The following is a 23,359-nucleotide window of genomic DNA, read 5'->3' on the forward strand; positions in this document are numbered from 1 at the left end:
TGAAGGTATCTACCGCATAGTCGGAAGGGTGGGGCAACACTAAATAGGGTAGAGTAATGAGTACTAAGCTACACCTGAAACAGGGGATAAGGTCTCTCCCTGCCGTAAACCACATAACTTGGTCTCAGCCTGAGAGATCCGATCTGGGTCATCATAAATAAGCCCCAAGGCTCTAAAAAATTAATCTACCGACTGGAGGGACGGTGATCCAGTCGGCAGAGAAAAAGCCCAAGACTGTGCATCATCTTTAAGCAAAGAAATGATCATACCCACATGTTGACACTCATCCCCAGAAGAGTATGGACGCAGCTTAAAGTACAACTTACACGATTCCCTGAACCGAATGAAATTGTCACTACCCCCAGAAAATCTGTCCGGGAGAGCCACCTTAGGTTCAGGGCAGGCCTGGTACCCACCATCGGAACCAGACGCCTGTGGTCTCTGAATCTATAAGACTGTTGCGCGGAGGTCAGCTACCTCCAATGACAGTCCGTGCAGCTGTTCGACCAGTGATGACATAGGATCCATAGCTGCACTGACCTGAACAAAATGGCGGTTTATTTGGCGGCAGATAATGTCACGGATGAGGTATAGGAGGAAACACCAAACTGACAACCAGGAGGGAAAGGGAAAGCCACTAGGCCTCTACGCTAGGGACACCTCCTAGTAAACCTACTCCTGGCCCTGACTCCTAACCGTATGGGCATCCCTTAAAGGTAGAAATGCCCATACCCTGGAACCTGGGACCCTGGAGACCCTAGAGATCCCTAAGAATATTGTCAGGGTGAGGCAACCCGTTCCTTCCCCGATGAAGGAACAGGCATATCCCTGAGGCCTAGTAACAACAAGCAAGGAAGGGAAAACAAAACACAAACAAACGCGACACTTAACTTCTGTAGTGATGGACGAGTAGGAACACCAGAGACGACCTCACACTAGCTCAACCAAACCCAAATGAAGCTATCTACTGCACAGTCAGAAGGGTGGGGCAACACTAAATAGGGTAGAGTAATGAGTACTAAGCTACACCTGAAACAGGGGATGAGGTCACAAACAAACACTGAATAAAGAGTAATCAAAGAGGCTGTTAGATCTGACATCAACCGTGACATCAACTCAGTGATAGCTGAGAATTATAGATGCAGCATTCAAAGGAGAAAACTGGTCAAATATGCCAGATTTGAGCCATAAAATGGTCAGATGCAGAGCTATAGCTCATGTATACACATATGGCAGCCTGTTCTGAAAAGTTATCTGAAAGTTTAGATATACGTTGTGGAAAACATGACAGAGTTAATTTCAGCATTTTACATCAGTATGTAGGATAATTATCATCTCCAACTGAAGAGAGCTTAACTGAAGGAGAAGATAAAGGTCTGCTTCTATGGCTTGTTCTTTTACAGAATTGTTCAAATAGGAGATCATGGTATGAGAATCTGCCAATAAATGTAATTAGCAAATTATGGAAATCCTTAAGTATATATGGCAAACAAGCAACTGCGGATGAGATGAGCTGTCCAATGCCCTTCTGTGTAGAGGCTCTTGCTTTAAAAATAACCATAGTCTTTAGTTGACTTACCACAGCCTATAGTGTACAGTTTAGTGTGATGATATCTGTGTTTCATGCCCCGCAGATTCTGTAAAAAATGCAGGACAATGGCGTACCATGCTATCTTATACTGTCTGGGGAAATTATGAACACCATGATGTAAACTTGAGGGACCACGTTATAGTCAATACGGTCCTTCGAGTGCCGTTGGTGTCCTTCGTTGGTTCAAACTCTTCTGTTTTTTTTGTTGTTCTGCTCCTATGACAGAGCGGAACAACAGAAATGAATAGCGTAGATGTGAATGAGCCCTAAAGCCAGTTCTCCTTACACTGTAAGTTGATAATGATCTGTACATCATATTTCAACTTACAGTTAAACTAAATGTTGTCTTAAAGGCTATGTACACCTTCGAAGTAAATTTTTGTTTTATGATTGCATTTTACTCATTTTTGGCTAAAAATCATTGGCCTTTATTAAAAATATTGAGCCGTTCTGTCAGAAAGGGTTAACTGTTTTTCTAACTGTGTGACTGGTATTTTTACTTTGTGCCGGTCATCTAATAAACCTTTTTTCTAAACTATTAAGAGGTCATAAATACCTATTTAAGCCACACTCTTTAGTAAGATAAGAACAGAGCTATAATGAGTGTTTATAAGGGCCGGTCAGCTCCCCAACTGACGGAAAAGAGAGAAAATCCAGAGGCTGCTACTTGAGCATCTCAGCTCTGTACAGAAAAAAGGCTCCACATTTTTAATAAAGACCAAATGACTTTTAGCTTAAAATGAGTACAATGCAGTAATTAAAAAAAAAAATGCCCCCAAAGGTGTACATAGCCTTTAAATTGCATTTAATTTTACATTTTAATAATAACCACTGCTTTGTCAGAATCAATAAAATACTGAAATAACCCATTGCTAGTTAGAATGGAATATAGCATGAGCCAATGCATAAAACATAAAAATGCTATATACAGTACACCGCCTTAGATGCTCTCAGCATAATAGATCTACATATTCTGTAGATAAGCTTAGTATCTCTTAACAAGGCTGGTGTTGAATACGTGTGCATCAGTGTGTATACATTACCGCTACGCCAACACACTGTACCTCCAGCATCACTACACATATCTGCTTCACACACTGGATAATAGCATCAGGGGTGCCCGAAATTGTTACTGCACGCTCTGTGGAGTTGGGCAGCATGTCTCCAGCCACCTGTACCTGAGCCCCGGTAGACTGCACAAGAAAAGAGAATACTGTAAAATATAGCATAATGTATAACTGTCTCACTATATTGCATTCATCTCTCAAAAAAGTCTACTTTCTAGTGTAATATTCCCCTTTTTTCTCTATTTAATCACATTATCGGAAGGAATTCTATGAGTGGGCAGCAGCTCATCAAGCATCTACATCTCCCAGCAGTGCACTGCAATCCGCCCCTTGTTAATCCCTTCTTCCCCTGCATAGACAATAGTCCCTCACATATGGCCCTAGAGATACATGTGCTATATATTGCCCACACCAATAATTTCCTTCTCCACCGTCTATAAAGATATAGCCACGTATTTCTATTAATTTAGAAGTAGGGATGAATGAAAGGTGTCTTGGTTGCTTCACCTGATCAGTACATCAGCACTGAGGAGAGTAAAACTAGAAGATAGTGGACTAGAATTTCAGCCATAAGAGAGACAACTGGGGTGGTACCAGACAGAAAAATGTAATATACATAAGAAAAACTAACACAATTTTTATTGCATGTACAGTCGTGGCCAAAAGTTTTGAGAATTAGATAAATATTGGAAATTGAAAAAGTTGCTGCTTAAGTTTTTATAATAGCAATTTGCATATACTCCAGAATGTTATGAAGAGTGATCAGATGAATTGCATAGTCCTTCTTTGCCATGAAAATTAACTTAATCCCAAAAAAAACTTTCCACTGCATTTCATTGCTGTCATTAAAGGACCTGCTGAGATCATTTCAGTAATCGTCTTGTTAACTCAGGTGAGAATGTTGACGAGCACAAGGCTGGAGATCATTAGGTCAGGCTGATTGGGTTAAAAAGGCAGACTTGACATGTTAAAAGGAGGGTGATGCTTGAAATCATTGTTCTTCCATTGTTAACCATGGTGACCTGCAAAGAAACACGTGCAGCCATCATTGCGTTGCATAAAAATGGCTTCACAGGCAAGGATATTGTGGCTACTAAGATTGCACCTCAATCAACAATTTATAGGATCATCAAGAACTTCAAGGAAAGAGGTTCAATTCTTGTTAAGAAGGCTTCAGGACGTCCAAGAAAGTCCAGCAAGCGCCAGGATCGTCTCCTAAAGAGGATTCAGCTGCGGGATCGGAGTGCCACCAGTGCAGAGCTTGCTCAGGAATGGCAGCATGCAGGTGTGAGCGCATCTGCACGCACAGTGAGGCGAAGACTTTTGGAAGATGGCCTGGTGTCAAGAAGGCCAGCAAAGAAGCCACTTCTCTCCAAAAAAAACATCAGGGACATATTGATCTTCTGCAGAAAGTATGGTGAATGGACTGCTGAGGACTGGGGCAAAGTCATATTCTCCGATGAAGCCTCTTTCCGATTGTTTGGGGCATCTGGAAAAAGGCTTGTCCGGAGAAGAAAAGGTGAGCGCTACCATCAGTCCTGTGTCATGCCAACAGTAAAGCATCCTGAGACCATTCATGTGTGGGGTTGCTTCTCATCCAAGGGAGTGGGCTCACTCACAATTTTGCCTAAAAACACAGCCATGAATAAAGAATGGTACCAAAACACCCTCCAACAGCAACTTCTTCCAACAATCCAACAACAGTTTGGTGAAGAACAATGCATTTTCCAGCATGATGGAGCACCGTGCCATAAGGCAAAAGTGATAACTAAGTGGCTCGGGGACCAAAACTTTGACATTTTGGGTCCATTGTCTGGAAACTCCCCAGATTTTAATCCCATTGAGAACTTGTGGTCAATCCTCAAGAGGCGTGTGGACAAACAAAAACCCACTAATTCTGACAAACTCCAAGAAGTGATTATGAAAGAATGGGTTGCTATCAGTCAGGAATTGGCCCAGAAGTTGATTGAGAGCACAACACTGCAAATACTGACTCTTTGCATAAATGTCATGTAATTGTCGATAAAAGCCTTTGAAACGTATGAAGTGTGTGTAATTATATTTCACTACATCACAGAAACAACTGAAACAAAGATCTAAAAGCAGTTTAGCAGCAAACTTTGCGAAAATGAATATTTGTGTCATTCTCAAAACTTTTGGCCACGACTGTATATTGCAATAATACTTCATTTAAAATACTCTATTCATTGCATAGTAATACATTTCATGGGATAGCTCCTTTAAATAGTACAAAGGCAAAAAGAAACACATTAAAGGGTTTTTGTCATCAGAAATAACGTTATGTAGCTGACTGACTTTAGCGATGTGCTAATGTCAGCAGTACATAACAGTATGCTTTATAACTCCCTGCCTGCCGCCATTCTCTTAAAATAAAGACTTTTAAAATATGCTAATGAGCCTCTAGGTGCTATTAGGGTGTTGCTGCAGCACCTAGAGGCTCGGTCAACTCACCCTTTGGCACGCCCATGTACACTTGATTGACATCAGAGTTCTCCTCATCTTCCAGTAAATCCCGCGCCTGCACCACCCGTTTAGTATTCGGCGCAGGCGCAGTGAGTGAAGGACGCGCTCCTGCTGCCAGCTTCACTCACTGCACCGCGCCGAATACTAAAAGGGCGGCGCAGGATTTACGGGACGATGAGGAGAACTTGGACGTCAATAAAGTGTACATGGGCGTGCCAAAGGGTGAGTTGACTGAGCCTCTAGGTGCTGAAGCAATGCCCTAATAGCACCTAGAGGCTCATTAGCATATTTTAAAAGTCTTTATTTTAAGAGAACGGCGGCAGACAGGGAGTTATCAAGCATACAGTTATGTACTGCTGACATTAGCACATCGCTAAAGTCAGTCAGCTACATAACGTTATTTCTGATGACAGAATCCCTTAAGGGTACTTTCACACTAGCGTTTTTCTTTTCCGGCGCTGAGTTCCGTCCTAGGGGCTCAAATCCGGAAAAGAACTGATCAGTTTTATCCCCATGCATTCTGAATGGAGAGTCAGTCCTTCAGGATGCATCAGGATGTCTCCAGTTCAGTCTTTTTGACTGATCAGGCTTTTCAGAAAAACGTAGCATGCAGTATTTTTACCTCCGGCCAAAAAGCCTGAACACTTTGACTGAACGCCGGATCAGGCCTTTTTCCCATTGACTTGCATTAACGCCGGATCTGGCACTGTGTGTTCAGTCAAAACGGATCCGGCTTTTGCATGTTAAACCCGAAAAATGTGAAAAAAAAGTTAAAGTCCATAAATGGCGGATCCGTTTTTTCCAATGCATTTTTTCATTGTGATCAAAATCCTGATCAGGATTCAAATGTAATCCGTTTTCACACGTTTTTCCGGATCCGGCGGGCAGTTCCGGTGTCGGAATTGAACGCCGGATTAAAACAACGCTAGTGTGAAAGTAGCCTTAAATATTCAAAAATGAGACTTGTTCAACTAAATCATTATTCCCATTGAACATACCTCTCTAATTTCCTTGATTTTGGAACCACCTTTTCCAATCAAAGATCCGCACTGACTTGCTGGAACAACGAGTCTTAAAGTGACAGGAGGTTTGCTTGTTGCAGTACTGTTACTCATGGAATTTATGATGTCCTAAAAAGTAAGAATTCCTCTAAAACTGTCAAATATCTACAACCAGAATAGATAATTTCAAGGAAGTGTGGTGATGTGTACAGTATACAGTGAGGAACAGAAGTATTTGAACACCCTGCAATGTTGCCAGTTATCCCACTTAGAAATCATGGAGGGGTCTGAAATTCACATTGTAGGTGCATTCCCACTCAGAGAGACAGAATAAAATAAAAACATTTCAGGAAATCACATTGTATGATTTTTAACGAATTTATTTGTCTTGCACTGCTGAACATAAGTATTTGAACACCTGAGAAACAGCAAAAACTCTGGCTCTCAAAGACCTGTTACTGTGACTTTAAAAAGTCCACCTCTACTCCACTCATTAATCTAACCTGTCTGAGTTCTTTAAAGACACCTGTCCACCCCACAGTCAGTCAGACGCCAACTACTACCATGGGCAAGACCAAAGAGCTGTCAAAAGACACCAGAGACAAAATTGTGGACCTCCACAAGGCTGGAAAGGGCTACGGGGCAATTGCCAAGCAACTTGGTGAAAATAGATTAACTGTTCGAGCAATTGATAGAAAATGGAAGAGGCTAAAGACGACTGTCAGTCTCCCTCGGACTGGGGCTCCATACAAGATCTCACCTCGTGGGGTATCACTGATAAAAAAAAAGGTGAGAAATCAGCCCAGAACTACAAGGGAGGAGCTGGTCAATGACATGAAGAGAGCTGGGACCACAGTTTCAAAGGTCACTGTCGGTAGAACACTACGCCGTCATGGTTTCAAATCATGCATTGCACGGAAGGTTCCCCTGCTCAAGTCATCGCATGTCCAGGCCCGTATGAAGTTTTTCCAATGACCATCTGGATGATCCAGGAAGCATGGGAGAAAGTCATGTGGTCAGATGAGACCAAAGTAGAACTTTTTGGACTAAACTTCACTCGTCGTGTTTGGAGGAAAAAGAAGGATGAGTTGCATTCTAAGAACACCATCCCTACTGTTAAGCATGGGGGTGGTAACATCATGCTTTGGGGGTGCTTTTCTACAAAGGGGACAGGACGACTGCATAGTATTAAGGAGAGGATGAATGGGGCCATTTATTGTGAGATTTTGAGCAACAACCTCCTTCCCTCAGTCAGAGCATTGAAGATGGGTCGTGGCTGGGTCTTCCAACATGACAACGACCAAAGCACACAGCCAGGATAACCAAGGAGTGGCTCCGTAAGAAGCATATCAAGGTTCTGGAGTGGCCTAGCCAGTCTCCAGACTTAAATCCAATAGATCATCTTTGGAGGGAGCTGAAACTTCGTGTTGCTCAGCGACAGCCCCAAAACCTGACAGATCTAGAGGAGATCTGTGTGGAGGAGTGGGCCAAAATCCCTGTTGCAGTGTGTGCAAACCTGGTCAAGAACTACAGGAAACGTTTGACCTCTGCAATTGCAAACAAAGACTTCTGTACCAAATATTAACACTGATTTTTTCAGGTGTTCAAATACTTATGTACAGCAGTGCAAGACAAATACATTCTTTAAAAATCATACAATGTGATTTCCTGATTTTTTTTTTTTATTCTGTCTTTTAGAGTGGGAATGCACCTACAATGTGAATTTCAGACCCCTCCATGATTTTTAAGTGGGAGAAATTGCAAAATCGCAGGGTGTTCAAATACTTCTGTTCCTCACTGTATGTGCTGGGAGGTGTTTCTGTCCCACCCAGATACCTCAGCTGGGTGAGATAACTAAAATCCAGAAAGCTGCAGTGGTTTCAGCAAAGTGTAGTTTGCTGAGACAGTTTTGTCTAGAGGTTGTTCTGGGATGGATTTCATGTGGACTGGGGGATAGGTTTGGTAGTGGGATCTGTCAGTCCACACCCTTCCACTACATGTATTGTCTTTTGCCAGAGGTGATTGCAGGTGAGGCCTGCTGCCGGAATCAAGGAGGGATAAAACAACCCTCTGTGTATGACTTGGGGAGAGAAAGGCTGAGGAAGCCTGAGAGAGAGAGAGGGAAGCCTGAGAGGCTCTGTGTGGTCTCAGCCAGGAGAGCTGAGGGGCCACGAGGATTTGTAAAGCCTGAAGTTTGGGGGGCCCAGCTACGCCTACAGAAAGTGGGTCATGCGGTTAGAGACGGGAGGACTTCTGGACCATCTCCCCCCAAGGGTGCTGGTGTGGTCACAGCCTGGAGGCTGCTGGACCATATATGGCTGAGGAAGCCGTATTTAATCCCATGTGTGAACGGCGCTCTATAGGTGAGGTAGAGACAACACGTACAGTATATTAGGTAGAGACTGGCAGGTGTTTATTTTCGATGTTTATGTGTGTGATGGGGCTGAAGTGCCAAAATAAAGCACCTTTTAGAATTGAACCCTGGGACCTCTGCTTACTCAGGTATTGCCGGAGGTTTGTAAGGCTCTGTCCGGCCCAACTCACTATAATGGGAACCAGCGGAAATCCGTCTGTATTCCGGCATATATCTCCGCCGATTCCCATTATAGTGAATGGGGCCAGATAGAGCCTTACAAACCTCCGGAGTGTGCAGAGGTCCGGCAGGTTGTTTCCTGCCGGAACAGCCTGCCAGATCTCTGACGCTAGTGTGCAACCAGCCTCACCTGTTTCACAGGCTGACATTTAAAGCTCCTCCAGTATAGTCCACAACAAATCGGCATTTGGTCTAAACTCCCGAATACAGTGGACTAGATTTACTATTGTGTTTGCACCTCGACTTTGGTGCAAAATGCAGTGAGATTTGATGCAAAAGGATATGTCTACCGTTTTAGACAGTTTTTTCGCTGTGCTGCAATAAAATTGCCAGTGCAAAAAATCTGTAAGAAACTACGGCAACTAAGGTTAGCTTAAACTTTTAGACATGCAGTCTGTAGATACTGTCTGAGCGATTGCGATAACTCTGGGGAAACTTTTCCGGGGGAAATTTATTAAGTCCTGAACACCAGAATTCTGGCTTCAAAAACTTGCAACTATGGATTTTGCAATTTTTTGGGGGGTCACTTGCGCAAACATTTAGTGACTTTTTGAGCACTGTGCCATCTAGTGCCACCTACAGATTTGGAGTGAAAATTTGGTCAGAATTTCAGAGTAGATCATTGGTTACATTCATGAAGTGTGAAAAAGTTGTAACTTCAAGCCAGATACTCCCCTGGCATGCTTTTACTGTGCACCGTTTTCCTAAATCTGCCCAAGGTGTGTATTGCAACTCCATTTTAAAAACTAACCTCTAATACACCTACAATGATACATTTCCCCCTCCATGTCTAAATGTTTACCCATTCTAACTAATACTAAATGTGGGCCAATATACCAGTTTTTAATGAGGTAAGAAATGGACACTTATAATACTAATATGTATAATACTAATGTAAAACTCTTACCTCTTCAAACTTATAAGCAATCATTGCAAATGCCTTGAAAATAGCATCTGTTGGTCCAGTGATGGTAACGATCCTTTCTGGGCAATTTCCTTCTGAAATGTTAATTCGTGCTCCACTCTAGGTTATAAGAAAAACATATTTAATAATAGCATCAAAAGTAGAATCTAAAAAGTGCTGGTTTCTTATGTGTAAAACACCAAACTGATGTCTGTGTCTGCAAGAGTTCAATAAAAAAGGACTGTCATGTCCCATGTCTTCATGGTTTATACCGTATGCATCGTATTTTATTGCTGTTATTCCTTTGTGTTTGCTGTTTTCCCTTTGTCCATGCAATCTCCCTGTATCCAGTCTTTGATGCAACCAGATCCAATCTTCTCCCTTTGATGGCACCCATTTTACATACAGTATATATTTTGTGCAGTTGTACAGGACATGTTCTGTTGAGCTCTGGCAACAAAATCATCTTTTCACTTACTGTTTGCGCATAATTACAAGGATTAAAATAGTTTTCTGAGACTTATATACTAGTGACCTATCCTCTGGATAAACAAATGCTAGCCACAAAGACCAAAGAAACCCCCAAAAATGCACATCCACTGATTAAAAAACATGAGAAGAATTTTATTAGGCTACAAAAGACACTCAGACATGATTAAAAATTGTATACAATAAGTACAAGTGCTGGTACAAAATAAGACCACACACCTATCCGGCTCCCAATAGGTGCAAATATGGGTGAAATGTAAGTAGTCCCAAATAGCAGCTTCAAGAAACATGTAACAGACATCAACTAAGAAGTCCACAGTAAATGCATGATACATAATAAAATGGCATCATATACCTGAACCAAATGAACAAGCAGGGACTACCAAGGTGGGCCTGGATAAAAAGAATAGTGCCCCACGCGATACGTGTGGGGCACACGATACGCGCGGGGACAGTCATTGAGGGTGTTTTTAGAGCAGGGGTGTAGCCTATTAATATTAAGTGTATTCAGCAGAATGGAGTGTATTTAGCAATAAGTGTACTCAGCCTAACACAAGTGTATTCAGCATAATAATGGAGTGTATTTGGCATCAAGTGTATTCAGCCTAAACACAAGTGTATTCAGCATAAGAATAGGGGGGAATCTGAAGCCAGCGCGCAGCTTCCAGACCCTTATTGAATTACAGTTCAGATAGTGAACTGAGTATAAATTGATCCATTGGTCAGTAATAATGATTCAGCTGTAATAAAAGTTAAGTTTTATGGAAGTAAAAGGCATACGTCAAGATAAAGCAAAAACAGTCTTAGGACTATAGGCAAATTATGAATTAAGTGCCTTTACATATGTCAGGGTCAAATATTTTGTATTGAGATATTATTTTGCATTGCGCCAAACTTTGACCTATGACTAGTGTTCATCGAGCACCAAAGTGCTTCTGTGCTTGAGTAGAACACTTTGCGATGCTTGGGTGTTCTACCGAGCACTCGAGCACAATGGAAGTCAATTTGAGAACCCCAGGAACCCCCTTGCTCTGAAGAGGGGAGGGTGTCGGGACTCTAGTTCGGCTTAGGAGTCCCTGCTCTGACCCCATACATAGCTATGTCCATATATGGAGTCAGTGCTTGGGGACACCCCAGTGTATTTAAATCAAATTTAGCCTGTATTTCACAAAATATTGATTGAGGCCTGAAAATATTGATTGAGGCCTGCATGATACCTGCTTCCATGAAATACTGATTGAGGGCTGCGATATACCTGCTTCCACAAAATACTGATTAAAGAGGTTTGATATACCTGCTTCCACAAAATATTAATTGAGGCCTGCAATATACCTGCTTCCACAAAATACTTATTAAGGGGATTGATATACCCGCTTCCACAAAATACTGATTGAGGGCTGAGATATACCTGCTTCCACAAAATACTGATTAAGGGGTTCGATATATACCTGTTTCCACCAAATATTGAATGAGGCCTTCGATACACCTGCTTCCACAAAATATTGATTCAGGGCTGCGATATACCTGCTTCCACAAAATACTGATTAAGGGGATTTATATACCTGTTTCCACAAAATATTGATTGAGGCCTGCGATATAACTGCTTCCACAAAATACTGATGAAGGGGATTGATATACCTGTTTCCACCAAATATTGATTGAGGCCTACGAGATACCTGCTTCCACAAAATACTGATTGAGGGCTGCGATATACCTGCTTCCACAAAATACTGATTAAGGGGTTCGATATACCTGTTTCCACTAAATATTGATTGAGGCCTGCGAGATACATGCTTCCACAAAATACTGATTGAGGGCTTTGATATACCTGCTTCAACAAAATACTGATTAAGGGGTTTAATATACCTACTTCCACAAAATATTGATTGAGGCCTGCGATATACCTGCTTCCACAAAATACTGATTAAGGGGTTTGATAAACCTGTTTCCATCAAATATTGATTGAGACCTGCGATATACATGCTTCCACAAAATACTGATTAAAGGGATTAATATACCTGCTTCCACAAAATACTGATTGAGGGCTGCAATATACCTGCTTCCACAAAATACTGATTAAGGGGTTTGATATACCTGCTTCCACCAAATATTGATTGAGGCCTGTGAGATACATGCTTCCACAAAATACTGATAAAGGAGTTTGATATACCTGCTTCCACAAAATATTGATTGAGGCCTGCGATAAACACTCGTTTACAAAAAACTGATTAAGGGGATTGATATACCTGCTTCCACAAAATACTGATTAAGGTCAGCGATATACCTACTTCCACAAAATACTGATTAAGGGGATTGATATACCTGCTTCCACAAAATGCTGATTAAGGGTATTGATATACCTGCTTCCACTAAATATTGATTGAGGCCTGCGAGATACCTGCTTTCACAAAATACTGATTAAGGGGTTTGATATATCTGCTTCCACAAAATATTGATTGAGGCCTGCGATATACCTGCTTCCACAAAATACTGATTAAGGGGTTTGATATACCTGTTTCCACCAAATATTGATTGAGGCCTGCGATATGCCTGCTTCCACAAATACTGCACTTCTCTACGGACTTATGTACAGGGTCATTTTGAAAATGACAGGCAGAGGAAGAAGCAGGCTGTTCCGCAAGGGTGGTAGGGGTCGGGCAGGTGCACCAGGCCGGAGCCTAAGTGGGAAGTTGGAGAAGGCGCGTGCGATTACTTCAAAGGACGCATCAGAGTTGGTTGAGTAGCTTATTCAGCCTTCCGCTTCTACACCCTCCTCATCCTCTGTATCTGCACCCTCCTCACTCTCTGCTGTGTGCACCCCCAAAGACACCACCATAGCCCCTTCCACTTGAGTCAGAGGAATTATTTCCCCATCCATTCCCAGACCTTACAGATGCGCAGCCATTCTTGACATTGGATGAGGAAAAGGAGGTAGCAACGGCCGCCACCCAGTGGTCTGATGACGGTACCCAGATAAGCCCAAGGAGGGAGGTCCCCCGCTGTTGCTGCCCACTCCGAGATCTCAAATGTCAGTGGTGGAGTAGGTGACAATGATGACGTGTCGATGGACGTCACGTGGGTGCCCACAAGAGAGGAAGAGCAGGGGAGTTCAGAGGGAAAGACGGAGCAGCAGAGAGAGAGGAGAAGGAGGAGAAGCAGGCAGAGTTCACAGGGCACAGGAGGCAAAGAGCAGACTGCAAATGTATCTGGAGCAAGCCATCCACCATGCACGGTCACTTCTGGCGCTCCCAGGACGCCGGTACATGGCTCCGCAGTGTGGGCTTTTTTTTAACGTGTCAGCTGCTGACAATAGTGTTGCCATCTGCAGCCTGTGCTGTCAAGGCATACGTTGCGGCAGGGGCGGATACAGACAGCAAAGGGCCCCTGTGCAAAGGATGTACCTGGGCCCCCTCACCCCCAAACCACACATGCAAATATAAACATATATGTGAAAATAAAAAACATCTTGTGAATATGTTTACAGTATGTATATAGGGTTGAGCGAACCCGAACTGTAAAGTTCGGGTTCGTATCGAACTTTAGGATTTTTGGACCCCGAACCCGAACATTTCAGCAAAAGTTTGGGTTTGGTGTTCAGCGCTTTCTCTGCGCTTTTTGAACAAGCGTTTAACTGTCTGACCTTAGAAGCCATCACAGCCATGCCTACTAATGGCATGGCTGTGATTGGCCAGTGCAGCATGTGACCCAGGCTCTATATAAGCTTGAGTCACGTAGCGCTGCACGTCACTCTGCTGTTACAAGTGTAGGGAGAGGATGCTGCTGGACTGGTGATTTCAGGGAGAGAATAGGAGAGAATCTAACTCAGCGATCTACATACAATTAGTTGTTTGGGTGCAGGGCACAATCTATTTACCCTGCCCTGAGCCATTTTATGCAAGCACAGTGCACCAGCACTGCATCTGAGCTTTTCTGACATTCTAATTAATCCAAGCTTGAAAAACTGCACTAATAATCTGGTTGTACAAAATCACCCTTTTTTGGCAATATACAACAGCTGGTGCATTTGCACGATTAGTCAGTGTGCAATTTTAGCTAGAAATACAGGCATAATTTTCTGGGTTTTTTAAAACACCCTTTTTGTGCAAAATACACTATTTTACATCCCTAGCTGCAATGGACGTGTGAAATTCAAACGTTATATACAGCTTTCATACTCTGTTAGTAAAAAAAACTCACTTTTTTGGCAATATACAACATCTGGATTAGTCAGTGTGCAATTTAAGATAGAAATACAGCCATAATTTTCAGTTTTTTTTTAAAACACACTTTTTGTGCAAAATACACAATTTTACATCCCTAGCTGCATCTGGACGTGTGAAATTCAAACGTTATATACAGCTTTCATATTCTGTTAGTAAAAAAAAAAACTTTTTGGGCAATATACAACATCTGGATTAGTCAGTGTGCAATTTAAGCTAGAAATACAGCCATAATTTTCTGGGTTTTTAAAAACACACTTTTGTTTTTGCCAAAAAACACTATTTTACAGCAAGTGTGAAATTCAAGTTTAATATATACAGCTTTCATATTCTGTTAGTAAAAAAAAACACACTTTTTTGGCAATATACAACATCTGGATTAGTCAGTGTGCAATTTAAGCTAGAAATACAGCCATCATTTTCTGGTTTTTAAAAACACACTTTTTGGCCAAAATACACAATTTTACAGCCCTTGCAGCAAAAACACGTGTGAAATTCAAGGGTTATATACTGCTGTCATATTCAGTTATTAAACAAACACCCGTTAGGGTAAAAAAAAGTTTATTTGGCAGCCTTTGCTTCATATGTCATTGTGAGATACACCCTTTATATATTTGGTTTATATTCAGATATTTGAAATACCGCCATTTGGTGCACAAATCTTTAATTGAGGCCTAGTGTGGGTCAGGGCGTGTGAGATACACCCTTTAAATACAGGGGTTCTATTCAGGTATTTGAAATACAGCCATTTTGGGCACAAATCTTTAATTGCGGCCTAGTTTGGTTCAGGGCGTGTGAGATACACCCTGTATATACAGTGGTTATATTCTTCTATTAATAAAACACTCTTTTTTTGGCAAAATAAACAATTGTTGCGCCCTTGCAGCATCAAGACGTTTGAAATTCCAGGGTTATATACTGCTGTCATATTCAGTTATTAAACTAACACGCGTTGTGGGCAAAAAAAAAATATTTGGCAACCTTTGCTGCAGATGTCATTGTGAGATACACCCTTTATATATTTGGGTTATATTCAGATATTTGAAATACCGACATTTGGTGCACAAATCTTTAATTGAGGGCTAGTGTGGGTCAGGGCGTGTGAGATACACCATTTAAATACAGGGGTTCTATTCAGGAATTTGAAATACAGCCATTTTGGGCACAAATCTTTAATTGAGGCCTAGTGTGGGTCAGGGCGTGTGAGATACACCCTTTAAATACAGGACTTTTATTCAGGTATTTGAAATACAGCCATTTTGTGCACAAACCTTTAATTGCAGCCTAGTGTGGGTCAGGGTGTGTGAGATACACCCTTTATATACAGGGGTTATATTGTTCTATTAATAAAACACCCTTTTGGGGCAAAATACACAGTTGTTGAGCCCTTACATCATCAAGACGTTTGAAATTCACTTTAAATACAGGGGTTTTATTCAGGTATTTGAAATACAGCCATTTTTGGCAAACAAATTTAATTGAGGCCTAGTCTGGTTCAGGGCGTGTGAGATACACCCTTTAAATACAGGGCTTCTATTCAGGTATTTGAAATACAGCCATTTTGGGCAAACAAATTTAATTGAGGCCTAGTCTGGTTCAGGGCGTGTGAGATACACCCTGTACATACTGTCGTTCTATTATACTATTAATTAAACACCCATTTAGGGCAAGATCCTAAATTCGAGAAATATGAGGAGAGTGTCAAATAAGGGACGTGGCCCAGGTCGTGGTGCTGCTGGTGGAGCTCGTGTTGCAGGGAGAGTACGTGGTTGATCTGTGCCAGCTACACGCACAAGTGAAACCCCTTCCTCAGGTGTGAGTAGGCGACAGAACCTGCAGCAGTATTTGGTCGGGCCTAATGCGGCTCTACGAATGGTGAGGCCTGAACAAGTACAGGCGATAGTAGATTGGGTTGCTGACAGTGGCTCCAGTTCCTTCACATTGTCTTCCACCCAGTCTCATGCTGAAAGACCACAGTTGGCACCTGCAGCCGATGTCCATCAGTCTTTCATCTCACCCCCTTGCAAATCAGCCAAGCAGTCTGAGCCCCAAGTCATGCAGCAGTCTCTTCTGCTTTTTGATGACTCTGTTAGCAGGGTTTCTCAGGGCCATCCACCTAGCCCTGCCCCAGAAGTGGAAGAGATTGAGTGCACCGATGCCCAACCACTTATCTTTCAAGATGAGTACATGGGATGACCATCGCAGCACACAGGTGCCAACTGCTGGGGCTTTCGAAAGTGTGCAGACCAACAAGGAGGGCAGGGATGAAGACTGGGTGGAAGATGATGTGAAGGACGATGAGGTCCTCGACCCCACATGGAATCAAGGTCATGCGAGTGACCTATGTAGTTCGGAGGAAGAGGCGGTGGTTGCACAGAGGCACCAGCACAGCAGAAAAGGGAGCAGGGTGCAAAAGCAGAGCGGCCGTCCTCTAGACAGTATGCCTGCTACTGCCCACCGTAGCAAGGGACCGAGCACACCAAAGCCAGCTCCAAGGAGTTCCCTGGCGTGGCAGTTCTTTAGACAATGTTCTGACGACAAGACACGAGTGGTTTGCATGCTGTGCGATCAGAGCCTGAAGCGAGGCATAAACGTTCTCAAACTGCGCACAACCTGCATGACCAGGCATTTAAGTGCAAAGCACGAGCTGCAGTGGAGTAGACACCTCAAAAACAAAAAAAGGTCTCTGGCTCCTCCTGCTTCCTCTTCTGCTGCAGTCTCGGCCTCTTCATCCACCTCTGGAGTGACAGTGCCACATGCCACCCCGCAAACAGAGGATCTTCCAGCAACACCACCACCTGGGTCACCAAGCATCTCCACAATGTCCCACGGAAGCGTTCAGCTCTCCATCTCCCAAACGCTGGAGAGGAACAGGAAGTACCCCCCTACCCACCCGCGATCCCTAGCCCTGAATGCCAGCATTATTAAATTACTGGCCTTTGAAATTCTGTCATTCCGTCTGGTGGAGACGATAGTTTTAAAGGCCTTATGGCGGTGGCTTTCCCACAGTACGTCATGCCCAGTCGCCACTATTTTTCCAGGCAAGCCAATCCTTCCCTGCACAACCAAGTAGGGGACAAAATCAGGTGTGCACTGTGCAACGCCATCTGTGGCAAGGTGCACCTCACTACAGATAAGTGGACCAGTAAGCACGGTCAGGGACGTTATATCTCCATAACAGCACACTGGGTAAATGCAGTGTCGGCTGGGCCTGAGGCGGATAGAAGTTTGGCGCATGTCCTTCCACCACCGAAGATTGCAGGGCGCTTCAGTTTGCCTCCTGTTGCTTCCTCCTCCTACTCTGCTTCCTCATCCTCTACCAGCTCCTCATCCGGTCAGCGTAACACCTTCAGCACAGCCAGGGGTAAACGACAGCAGGCAGTTTTAAAACTTATCTGTTTGGGGGACTGTGGCGAAACCAACCTCGCCACTGGGTTTTGGAGAGGCCTGGCTACCAGCCTCTTGCCCCAGGATTATGGGCCCTCTCATCAGCCCATGCAAAACTTAAACCCCATGGCGATTTGACTGTGTTTGTGGCATCTGAGCGCTCAGATCCAAGCCATATGGGGACATGTGGGGTTTTGAGATGTGTGACAGAACCATCTGTCTGTGTAATTGTATTGTATGTTATGTGAGGGTACCCAGTTAGCTCATTTTATTGTATTCATGTTGTCTGAGTGCCAATTACCTAATAATATGCACTCAGACTTGAGCTGTCTGGGAATGTGTTAAATGTCTATGTGTATTGTAAAGGGTGGGACATTGTATGTTTGAGTAAGTGATGTCTGTTCCATTGTCCCCACGTGTGTATTGGCCATTCCCCTTTGTCCTGAGAGATAATTGAATTGCTCCTCGGGTGTCTCCAGGGCAGAGAGGAGGAAACTATGATGCATTGTGGGGATGTATTGTCTCTGTGTATCCTGCAGTGCTGCATATCTGTCCTGTGTCACAGTCTTCATTCTGGTCCCCTAGGGGCGTGTCCACCAGATGGGGACCTGCATAAATACGGGCGGGTAGCCCTCAATAAAGTGTTCCTGTTTTACCCTTTATCATGTTGAGGCTGATGTTTGGGTAACTGATCGACGCTGGGGATTGCTATACGCTGGGAGATTTTCTATACTCCCCTGGCTATAACTACTAGCTCTTGTAAGAGCTTGTTCCTGGTTCCTGCTCTCTGGATGTAGGAGAGGTTTACCCACTGGAGCCTGGAGCCTTGTCGTAGGTCCAGGGTGGGTAGGAGACGGTGAGACCTCAACCAAGCTTCGGCGGTTCGTGGGGTCTGCAGTGCGTACGGTGTCAAGTGGAGTGCTTGGAGTCCTCGGAAAGCACTAGGAGCAGCTATCAACGGAGGCACCCGGTCGGGGTGCTAGGCGTTCTGTTACATTTGGTGGCAAGCAGTAGGATGGCGTCCTAGTGTGAGGAGAAGCAGCTCGGAGACACCGTTCGTGGAGTATATTGAGGGCAACGCTAGTATCTGTACAGCGCCCCTGGCTACAGCAGGATGGAATCGGCTAGTCTTCGGACAGCGTTCTATGACGAGGAGGAAGAGGTAGCCGCAGACTACAGGGATGCAGACAGAAAGGAAGTCTGGTATGATGCCCTGGAAAATGCCCAGCGGCGGCGAGGTGAGAGTCTCCCCAGTTATGAGCAGCAGCTACAGAAGCGTGTGGCGAAGCGGATGGGTGTCTTGGGAGAGCAGCCACTGGATGACTGGGTAACAATGCTCCAGAGCCTGGTATGTAAGGAGCTTTGGCTAGAGGACGCTTACCAGGCCCTAAGGTGGCATGTCATTCAACATTCCCCCTGGGCAGCTGAGCATGACAAGCCAGAGGGAGAGGAGTTTTATGGTCCGGGCTTGTTATGGGAGTCCTTTGCAGAGCCTGACTTCGGGAGCCCTGCACAGTCCAGACTTCAGAACATCTTCTACGAGAGGGAGGCTAGGCTGGATTGGGATGACCCCCATGAGGTAGAGAAAGACCTGGCTCACCTAGCAACCCTGGAGTGGGAACTGGAGCAGGACTACCGAGATCTCTTCCACTCCACTGAGAGGGCTCAGCGAGAGAGCAGAGTGTCAGACCCAGGTCCAGAGTCCTTCAGCTGGAAGGATATTGTGGAGGTGTTCTGGGAAGACCAAACTGAAGTATCCCCTGCTTCAGTACCAGCTACAGAGGTAGGGGACCTCATAGACTGGTCCTGGGGGGAAACCCATATTGCAGGTGGAGATGGGAACGAGATCTCTCCACCAGCACTACAGGGATGCTGGGCAGTCGGCCCAGATCCCCAACGGCAGCCGGAGTTTCAGGGAGTAGGGACAGTTGGTCCTGCTCCCCAGTGGCAGTATGTTTTGCAGGGAGAGGAGAGCATCGTCTCCATTCCCCAGCGGCAGTGTGTTGTAAAGAGAGAAGAGACAACCGATCTCTCTCCCCAACCACAGGGGGACAGCACCCCTAACTCCGATGGTGCAGATGGGACCGCGGTCTCTGCACCAGGCCTACCGGGATGCTGGACGGCCGGTTCAGATCCCCACCAACCCTGCAGGAATGCCAGGAGGAGGTAAGCGATTCCTCCTCTCCACAGCCGATCTGCAACAAGGTCCTGGGGATAGGATTCCCTGACCACATCCTAGTAGAAGAGCTGGCATCTGGGCAGAGCGCAGTCAGCCTCTGCCCCCCCTATCCTCTCCTCCAGAGCCGGACATCCCACAGGCTACCCCAGCGGAAGAGCTGGCATCTGGGCAGAGCGCAGTTGGCCTCTGCCCTCCTCTATCCTCCTATCCAGAGCCTGACTCCCCACAGGCTACCCCAGCAGAAGAGCTGGCATCTGGGCAGAGCGCAGTCAGCCTCTGCCCTCCTCTATCCTCTTATCCAGAGCCTGACTCCCCACAGGCTACCCCAGCAGAAGAGCTGGCATCTGGGCAGAGCGCAGTCAGCCTCTGCCCTCCCCTATCCTCTTCTCCAGAGCCGTACTTCCCACAGGCTACCCCAGCGGAAGAGCTGGCATCGGGGCAGAGCGCAGTCGGCCTCTGCCCACCAAGTACCTACAGCTCCAAGCTAGAGAGCAACAAGGAAGCAAGGAGCAGCAGATGCCCCCTCAACAGCTGGGGACATTCAGAACAGAGCCAGGCCCCAAAATTCAACAGGTCCAGTATTGGGTTGTGGGTGGACTGCCAGACTAACTCAGGTACTGACCGTGAGGTCAGGTATCTGGTTAGTCTTCCCTGGGAGGGGGAGATATGTGGCGAAACCAACCTCGCCATTGGGTTTTGGAGGGGCCTGGCTACCAGCCTCTTGCCCCAGGATTATGGGCCCTCTCATCAGCCCATGCAAAACTTAAACCGCATGGCGATTTGACTGTGTTTGTGGCATCTGAGCGCTCAGATCCAAGCCATATGGGGACATGTGGGGTTTTGAGATGTGTGACAGAACCATCTGTCTGTGTAATTGTATTGTATGTTATGTGAGGGTACCCAGTTAGCTCATTTTATTGTATTCATGTTGTCTGAGTGCCATTCACCTAATAATATGCACTCAGACTTGAGCTGTCTGGGAATGTGTTAAATGTCTATGTGTATTGTAAAGGGTGGGACATTGTATGTTTGAGTAAGTGATGTCTGTTCCATTGTCCCCACGTGTGTATTGGCCATTCCCCTTTGTCCTGAGAGATAATTGAATTGCTCCTCGGGTGTCTCCAGGGCAGAGAGGAGGAAACCATGATGCATTGTGGGGATGTATTGTCTCTGTGTATCCTGCAGTGCTGCATATCTGTCCTGTGTCACAGTCTTCATTCTGGTCCCCTAGGGGCGTGTCCACCAGATGGGGACCTGCATAAATACGAGCGGGTAGCCCTCAATAAAGTGTTCCTGTTTTACCCTTTATCATGTTGAGGCTGATGTTTGGGTAACTGATCGACGCTGGGGATTGCTATACGCTGGGAGATTTTCTATACTCCCCTGGCTATAACTACTAGCTCTTGTAAGAGGTTGTTCCTGGTTCCTGCTCTCTGGATGTAGGAGAGGTTCACCCACTGAAGCCTTGTCGTAGGTCCAGGGTGGGTAGGAGACGGTGAGACATTAACCAAGCTTCGGCGGTTCGTGGGGTCTGCAGTGCATACGGTGTCAAGTGGAGTGCTTGGAGTCCTCGGAAAGCACTAGGAGCACCTATCAACGGAGGTAACCGGTCAGGGTGCTAGGCGTTCCGTTACAGGGACAAACCCCACACCGCGCAGGAGCTGTGGACGGGCCTTGAACAACAGACCGATGAGTGCTTTGTGCCAGTGATCCTCAAGCCCAGCCTGGTGGTGTGCGATAATGGGCAAAATCTCATAGCAGCTCTGGGACTAGCCGTTTTGACGCACATCCTTTGTCTGGCGCCTGTGTTGAATTTGGTGGTGCAGAGGTTCCTTAAAAATTACCCCGAAATGTCAGAGCTGCTGCATAAAGTGCGGGCCGTCTGTGCGCACTTTCGGCGTTCTCACCCTGCTGCTGCTCGCCTGTCAGCGCTGCAGCGTAACTTCAGCCTTCATGCTCACCGCCTCATATGCGACGTGCCCACAAGGTAGAACTCCACCTTGCACATGATGGCCAGACTGTGCGAGCAACAGCAGGCGATAGTGGAGTTTCAGCTGCAGCAAGCACGGGTGAGTCGCTCGGCGGAACAGCACCACTTCACCACCAATGACTGGGCCTCCATGCGAGACCTGTGTGCCTGTTGCGCTGTTTCGAGTATTCCACCAACATGGCCAGTGCCGATAATGCAGTTCTCAGCGTAACTATCCCACTTCTATGCCTCCTTGAAAAAATGCTGCTGGCGATGATGGAAGAGGATGTGGCACAGGAGAAGGAGGAGGAGGAAGAGGGATCATTTCATAGGGTTTCCGGCCAGTCATTTCCAAGTGGCTCCGAGGGTGGGTTCCTGCACCCCTAAACCCAAGGTACACAATTGTCCAGCCAGGGCACAGTTCTGGAGGATGAGGAGGTGGAGGATGAGGAGGAGGAGATGGAGGAGGAGGAACCATGTTCACAGCAGGGTGGCATCCAGACCAGCTCATGGCCATCACTGCTGCGTGGCTGGGGGGATACAGAGGACACAGACGATACACCTCTCACAGAGGACAGCTTTTCGTTGCCTCTGGACAGCCTGGCACACATGAGCGATTACATGTTGCAGTGTCTCCGCAACGCCTGCCGAGTTGCCCACATTCTAACTTGTGCTGATTACTGGGTGGCCACGCTACTGGATCCCCGTTACAAGGACAACGTACCGGCCTTCGTCACTGGAGCGTGATCGTAAGATGCGCGAGTACAAGCGCACGCTGGTAGACGCGCTGCTGGTGGCATTCCCACCTGACAGCGGGGGCACAGTGGAAGCACAAGGCGAAGGCAGAGGACGAGGAAGAGATCGCCAACACAGCTGGGGCACCGCTAGCACCTCAGAAGGCAGGGTTAGCATGGCCGAAATGTGGAAAAGCTTTGTCAGCACGCCACAACAACCAGCACCACCAGCTGATATGGAACGTCTTAGCAGGAGTCAGCATTTCAGCAACATGGTGGAGCAGTATGTGTGCACACGCCTACACGTACTGAATGACGGGTCTGCCCCCTTCAACTTCTGGGTCTCCAAATTGGGCATATGGCCTGAGCTTGCCCTTTACGCCTTGGAGGTGCTGGCCTGCCCTGCGGCCAGTGTATTATCTGAACGTGTGTTTAGCATGGCAGGGGGTGTCATCACAGACAAGCGCAGCCGCCTGTCCACAGCCAATGTGGACAAGCTCACGTTCATTAAAATGAACCAGGCATGGATCCCACAGGACTTGTCCATACCTTGTGCAGAATAGACATGTATACCGGCACTAACCAGCCATTGTTATACTGCAGCGCAATTGCTCATTCTTGTATTTTGGATATTTCACACTCTTTTGGAGTGTACCCTAATTAAAAAAAAAAAATTAAAAAAAAAAACCTGTGTTGGCTACCTCGTCCTCCTCGACCACCGCTTCCACCTACACCGCTACG

At 45.6% G+C, this 23,359-nt stretch overlaps 1 protein-coding gene across 3 annotated transcripts in view; it reads right to left on the reverse strand.

Annotated features, from left to right (window-relative positions):
• The window catches only part of PCBP3 (poly(rC) binding protein 3), a 67,730-nt gene that overhangs the window by 22,534 nt on the left and 21,837 nt on the right, over positions 1–23,359 (reverse strand). For all 3 annotated transcript variants that reach the window (XM_040439227.1, XM_040439226.1, XM_040439225.1), the window contains exons 4-6: positions 9,644–9,760; positions 6,141–6,272; positions 2,656–2,784 (exon numbers count right to left, since the gene is read on the reverse strand). In XM_040439227.1, the coding sequence (XP_040295161.1) occupies positions 2,656–2,784; positions 6,141–6,272; positions 9,644–9,760 (378 nt within the window). The remainder of the gene's footprint in view (positions 1–2,655; positions 2,785–6,140; positions 6,273–9,643; positions 9,761–23,359) is intronic.

This window comes from Bufo bufo, chromosome 7 (genome assembly GCF_905171765.1).
Source record: "Bufo bufo chromosome 7, aBufBuf1.1, whole genome shotgun sequence".
In the NCBI taxonomy this organism is placed as follows: Eukaryota; Metazoa; Chordata; class Amphibia; order Anura; family Bufonidae; genus Bufo; species Bufo bufo.